Raw genomic sequence first — 7,197 nt, forward strand, 5'->3', positions numbered from 1 at the left:
ATTTATATATGCATAATAAATATACACAGTACACATTATGTAAACAGAAACTTTTATTTTGGATGCGATTAATAATTTTATATATATATATATATATATATATATATATATAAACTAATACAAATGACTAAAGCACATAACAAAATTAGTAATGCTTAAAATGAAAAAATATAAATAAAACTTAATTTAAAATATCAATGCATGCTTATTATAGTATAATACTAAAAAATTATTACTAAATAAAACTAAATCAATTCTACATTAACACTTCTTAGTTTCAGTAAATGGTCTGAACTGGGGAATTTAGTGTTGAGTGAATATTCGATTATGTCTATAATAAATAATGTATCAAACTCAAGAAGAATTGTGTGTTCCTGACACGAGCCTGAGTCTGTGGAATAGCAGTGAAGGCAGTGTTGAGTGAACAGAGGCAGATGCTCTGATCTTTCCTGTACTCTGCAGCTTTGATGTCAGTGTTGTCAGAACACTTTCGACTGTCTGTTTTCCAAAACCATCGGAAAAAAGGTATCGTGTAAGAACAAGGCTAGGAAATAATACGCCTGCAGTCCTCCTTTGGGGGTTTGCTAGATGTTGTGGGTCTTTAACACAAGGTGTGCGTTTGTGTAATGTGTTCTGAATTGGATTTGCGATGCCTTCAGGACATGGAAAACACAAGCACTAGTTCTCCGTGCACTAGTTTTGTTTTGGGTGTTGCTATGGGACTGCAAGCAGGAATGTAAATCTCAGCTGTCTGAAGAAAGGCAAACGTATGCTCGCGAGCATATATATTTTACATATGGTAGCTGACAGCTGTGGCCTGCTCACCTCTGTTCTGAAAAAGGAAGAGCTGGAGACGGGGTGGGACGAGACACGCTTCTGCTGAGGGGCCGCTGTGGAGACAGGAGCACATTTATGGACTAGGAAGAGCCAGACGGACGGGAATGGCAGAGAGTGCTGGTTTAAAACAGTTGTCAGACCTGTCAATCACTCCTCTGACGGCCCTAGGCGTGAACTGGAGAACGTGCTTCTGTTTTACGAGTGTTATCTGGAAATCTGCTCATAAAGTGACATCTTTGATATGAGTTATTTATTACCGTTGCATAATGGGGAAAAAAAAAACTTTTCTTGATCTGTAAGTCATTAATTATAACGATCATGGGATATATATATTTCAAAACTAAGACCACGCTGTCAACTAACAGTACTTTTTTTTTTTTCAGTATAACATTTTATTTATTTATTTATTTTTACCTGTGCATAACCTGTCTACCTAATTTTTTTATTTTATTTTATTTTATACCAGTGCATAACCCTGACTGACTCATTTTATTTTATTATTTTATTTTATACCCATGCATAACCCTGTCTGCCTTATTATTTTATTTTATTATTTTATTTTATTTTATACCCCTGCATAACCCTGTCTGTCTCATTTATTTTATTTTATCTTATTTTATTTTTATTTATTATATTTTTATACCCGTGCAGAACCCTGACTGCCTTATTATTTTATTTTATTTTATACCCGTGCATAACCCTGTCTGTCTCATTTATTTTATCTTATTTTATTTTTATTTTTTTTATACCCGTGCATAACCCTGGCCGCCTCCTTTTATTTTATTTTATTTTTTTATTTATATTTTTTTATACCCATGCATAACCCTGTCAGCCTTATTATTTTATCTTATTTTTATTTTATTTTATTTAATACCCATGCATAACCCTGTCTGCCTTATTATTTTATTTTATCTTATCTTATTTTTATTTTATTTTATTTTATACCCGTGCATAACCCTGGCTGCCTCATTTTATTTTATTTTATTTTTATTTTTTTTATATCCGTGCATAACCCTGGCTGCCTCATTTTATTTTATTTTATTTTTATTTTTTTTATATCCGTGCATAACCCTGGCTGCCTCATTTTATTTTATTTTATTTTTATTTTTTTTATATCCGTGCATAACCCTGGCTGCCTCATTTTATTTTTTTTTATTTTATTATTATTTTTTATTTTTATACCCGTGCATAACCCTGGCTGCCTCATTTTATTTTATTTTATGTTATTTTTTTATTTCTTTTTTTATATCCATTCATAACCCTGTCAGCCTAAGTTTATTTTATTTTATTTTATTTTATTTTATACCCATGCATAACCTTGTCTGCCTTATTATTTTATCTTATTTTTATTTTATTTTATACCCGTGCATAACCCTGGCTGCCTCATTTTATTTGATTTTATACCCATGCATAACCCTGTCTGCCTTATTATTTTATCTTATTTTTATTTTATTTTATTTTATACCTGTGCATAACCCTGGCTGCCTCATTTTATTTATTTATTTTTTATTTTTATTTTTTTTTTATACCCATGCATAACCCTGTCAGCCTAAGTTTTTTTTTTTTATATATATACATATTTTTGTATTATTATTGAACATTATTAATCATATAAGTAAATGCATAAATCATACTCCAATCCTGAACATAAATAAAACAGTGCTCTTCAGTTGTTCCTTCTAAATTTAGTAGTAAAAGTGTCCCCCACACACACACACACTTCCTGTAGGCCAGTGAAAACACCTGCATGTTAATCATCCCGGCCCTGCTAATGACAGAACCGCTGAGTGGAGGAAACAGTGTCATGATCCTAATGTTGCTGTGAATGGGACACTTTGTCTAGACATGTGATCACTGCATGGAAAGAGACACACAGAGGTCTTGAGGGAGGGTAAAAATGCAGTGGGATAGGAAAACAACAGAGACTGATGGAAAGAAAAGCTTGTCAAGAGTTTTAGACTGCTTTACAAGGTCAGAGAGTTTAGATGTGTTATAGTGTCCTTTATTGATAGACAAAAACTGTCCATTTATCAAACTAGTACAAAATAAAATATATTTTAAAATTTATTTCCAAGCTGAGACCACGTCATCAACAGTACCTAATAATTATTATATATATATTTTTTTTTTTTTTTTTTTTTACCTGTGTATAAGCCTGTCTGCTATTTTAATGTTATTTTATTTTATTTTAACAGAGACTGATGTCATTGTGTGTTTTGGACAGATTTATGAGGTCAGAGAGTCCATTTGTTGAAGTAATACAAATTAGGTCAAAATAACGACAAATATGGCAGCATTGGTACAAATGTTAATTTAATTTAATTTAAAACGTAACAGAAAATTAAGCAAAAAGGAATAAATGACAAAGTTAACATTAAACAAAAGTAATGAAAAGTGGCAGTGTGAAAAGTTGTAAATGATTCTTTTTTCTTATTGTCCCTCAGGTGCAGTATCTGGATCAGTTGTTGGTGTGTGTGGACGCTGTGCTGTGTGTGTGTCAGGTGGACTGTGCTGTCATCAGTCTGCAGCTGCTGAAGGTCCTGGTGTCAGTTCAGAGTCTCGCCTCACAGCAGGAACAATGCAGCAAGGTAAAACTCACATGAATGGTGTGCATGAAGCTTTCCCATACACAGATTGAGCTGTACACATTAGATACGACCAGTCTGAGTTCATTATATTGAACTTACTGCAGGGCCTTTTGTTGTACAAAATCTTATTGCATGTCCAAAGGAGCTGCTCAGCCTAATTTACCAGCCCCTAGATATATACTTGATTCAAACACGTCAATGGATTGAGCATTATTGTGTGTCTCTCTCTCTCTCTGTCAGGCAGAGGTGTCAGTGAGGTGTTTGTGTGAGGCGCAGGGTCTCAGTGGAGCGTGTGAGTTGTACCGGCAGCACATGGCAGATCTGCTGCAGTGGCTGTCTGACTCCCATCACACCTGGACCAGTTACTCCATTCAGAAAACACAGCTGGAGATCATCACCAGGCAGTCCGGTGAGTGTGTGCTTCATTTGCAGCCAGGAATGACAACCATCATTCTGTTTAGATGCACACAAAGAACTGAACTCATTAAAGCGGTCATGAACTGAGAAACCAAAATTCCCTTCATGTTTTGACATATAAGAGGTCACTGTACTATAAAAACATCCTGTAAGTTTCAGAACTCAAAACTTTTTTGTTAGTCTAAAAACAGCTTATATTGAAGGCAGTCTGCCAAAACGATAGCTTGTGGAATGTTCTACTCTATGATGTAATAGTGTGGATAAGCACCGCCTCTGCAGAAGAAGATCGACATCACTGCCTGTTTAGCCCCGCCCACCGATTCATGCATGTGTTTTCGAGAGAGGTGAATGCGCAGGTCTACACAGAAACCAAGCGATAAAGATGGCTCTGAAGACAACAAGACACTGTGCAGTGCCAAGTTGTGGGGGAAAAAACAGTATTTGCATTGCCTTCCTTCTGATCCCAACATTGGGAAAGATTGAATGAACTTTATTTTTAATGAAGTTCCAGACCCCGTCAGTAATAACTCGTCTTTTGTTCACTTCATTTTGCTGCGGATTCATTTACAAACAAGGCACAATTCGATGTGGGATTTTCAAAAAGATTGAAACTAAAAGACAATGCTGTGCCGACTTTATTGGATCTGATAGTAATGTCACAACTAGGGTTGGGTATCGAAAACCGGTTCCATTTTAGAACCGGTTCCAAATTTCCAGGAACCGGGTTTTCGATAAGACGCGTGCATTTCGATTCTGCTTAACGGTTCCTGCGTTTGCATTTTAATGTGATTAAAAATTATTTAAGTGCAGGAACGGAAAGAACTTGCGCCCTGTTTGCGTGCAGCGCACACGAACCGCGAGCACAGAGAACAGAGGTCGCGGTACGGGTTCCCCAACACACAAGTGTGAGTAGCTGTCTTCATTACGTGATCACTATTGCTTTGTCTCTTCTTACAGATCGTTTGAGATGTATTAAGTTATTTACGCTTAAATCACAGCAGCATCCATCTATGAGGAATGTACACTGTCAAACATACACAACTATTAGCCAATCAGAGCAGTGGGCGTTTACTTCTGAGTCTACAATCCACCACACCTATTCAAACAGAGCGTTCTGATGAGGGGGTCAAAAACAGGACAGAAAATAGCCTATTACTTTAAAATTATGTTGTTTTTTTTATGTAAAAATATGATAACATTATAAGTGGAACTCAGAGAACAGTACAAAATTTAAAAAAAACAAAGGCAGTTCATGACCCCTTTAGAGAATTCATACATTTTTTTCCCCCCAGGATTATTTGATGAGTAGAAAGTTTACAATAACTTTTATTAGTATAATCTCACCACAAACTTTTGAATGGTAAAGGAAATAAAATAAAATCAGTTAAATTAAATTTAAAAAATCGAATTAAATGTTAAAAATACTATGGAGCAAATATTGGAGTAAAATGGAGTTCATATTTCTTAAAATTAGTGCTGTCAAATGATTAATCGCGATTAATCGCATCAAATAACAGTTTTTGTTTACATAATATATGTATGTGTACTGTGTAACAAAAACTTATTTTGGATGCGATTAATCGTTTGACAGCACTACTTAAAATATAATGAAATTTTAACTGTAGCAAAATACAAATAATTTAGTAGTGCAGACTAATCAAAGTAATCTATTCGAAATAGTTACATTTATCACTTTAAATTACTAGCATTCTCAAATGCTATGTTTTTTTATCGTCTTTATATGTTTTCCTTCAGGTCCAGTGGTGGGAGAGTTTCTTCCAGCCCTCTTGCCTCTGTTAAAGAGTTGCCTTGAACCCAGTCGAGACCCTGAGATGAGACTTCACATCTTCACCATGCTGTCCAAACTACTGCTGGACTCCAGCAACACTCTGGACTCACAGGGGTCAGTTCATCAAACACAGATCCTGAACTTCATGTGGTTATTGTGCAGTTTGCATCATTGCAGAATATGTTGATGCTCTTGATGAAAAATTTATGTACTAAGCTTGCTGTCATACCTGATAGCACTGAAGCACGAGAGAGAACAGCAGTTGCTTACTACTAAACAACTGAGCTTTCGAACACTTGATATTTTCACCACTGCTTGCTTAAATATATGTATAAACATGCATAGTTACAATGATTTATGCATTTTGAGAACAGAGATCTTTTGTGATGCCTGATATGGATCTAAATATTATGCATTTCAAAGACAAACCTTCATAATTACCCCAATAAAGTAGCGTGTCAGGATAGTCCCGTTCAGATATATATGGTGTATGATACTGTTCACCTCAAATTCCTCCGTTTCATGTGGCTCTATGATTTGCAAAGTGAAATACGAGGAGAGTGAAAGGAAAGACACCACACGCATGCAAAGGTTTACCTAGACATCTAAATCAGGACATATCTTAGACTTCTATTGTTTTTAAATAAAGGTAATTATTATTTAGTTTGTTTAGGAATCATTATCATTGCTAAAGACATCACCGGAAATCCCCAAAGGGAATGGCTTTAAGCAAATATACTGCAAAAAATGTCATTAGCCCTGCTGATTTAATGTCTGTTTAAAACAGGTCAGGTCACATGACATGATTCGACTGTCATATTTGTTGTGGTTTTCTCTCTGTAGGAGGTTTGCTGAATACATGGAGCTGGTCCTGCAGGATTTGTTGCTGCCTAATCTGGTGTGGCGTTTGGGTCGATCTGCCGCAGCTGTCAGGACCGCTGCTCTCAGCTGCCTGTTAGCTGTCCTACATGGGGCGGCTTTCCCAGCGGAACGAGTAATAATACACATATATAATACACCGCATAAAACAGCATTTTGCATTTAAAGGGTTAGTTCACACAAAAATGAAAATTCTGTCATTAATTACTCACCCTCAAACCCGAAAGACCTTCGTTCATCTTCAGAACACAAATTAAGGGTGCTTTCGCACCTGGGCCATTGTTTCGGAACCTGGCGCATTTCCCCCCTTAGCTCGGTTCGTTTGGGCATATGTGAACACAGCAATCGCGCCCGGATCCGCGCCAAAACAATCGGTCCGAGATCGCCTGAACGAGGTGGTCTCGGCTCGATTGAAAACTAACTCTGGAGCGGTTCGGTTGTAGTGAGAAAGCAATCCGATCTAACGGACCAACGAACCAGGCTATATCACAATGTTTAATGGGTAATTACATACGTTCCGTGAAAAGCATTAGCTTTGTTGTTTTGCTAATACTTCAAAATGAACCTGTGAGTGTCTGTGGGTGAGCACGTCTTCGCCATTCAAAATCAAAGCGCACTATTTCATTTTATAATGCCGTCTTATTGCTCTTCTTCCTAGTAGGTGCATTTTAAAAATGTTTTCCCGAT

At 36.2% G+C, this 7,197-nt stretch overlaps 1 protein-coding gene across 1 annotated transcript in view; it reads left to right on the plus strand.

Moving 5' to 3' along the window:
- LOC107661854 (dynein assembly factor 5, axonemal-like) overlaps positions 1 to 7,197 on the plus strand; it is a 27,636-nt gene that overhangs the window by 11,691 nt on the left and 8,748 nt on the right. Inside the window, exons 7-10 of the mRNA XM_016451640.1 lie at positions 3,282 to 3,425; positions 3,666 to 3,834; positions 5,598 to 5,745; positions 6,475 to 6,625. Of these exons, the coding sequence (XP_016307126.1) occupies positions 3,282 to 3,425; positions 3,666 to 3,834; positions 5,598 to 5,745; positions 6,475 to 6,625 (612 nt within the window). The remainder of the gene's footprint in view (positions 1 to 3,281; positions 3,426 to 3,665; positions 3,835 to 5,597; positions 5,746 to 6,474; positions 6,626 to 7,197) is intronic.

This window comes from Sinocyclocheilus anshuiensis, unplaced genomic scaffold (assembly GCF_001515605.1).
Source record: "Sinocyclocheilus anshuiensis isolate Anshui unplaced genomic scaffold, SAMN03320099.WGS_v1.1 scaffold47, whole genome shotgun sequence".
In the NCBI taxonomy this organism is placed as follows: Eukaryota; Metazoa; Chordata; class Actinopteri; order Cypriniformes; family Cyprinidae; genus Sinocyclocheilus; species Sinocyclocheilus anshuiensis.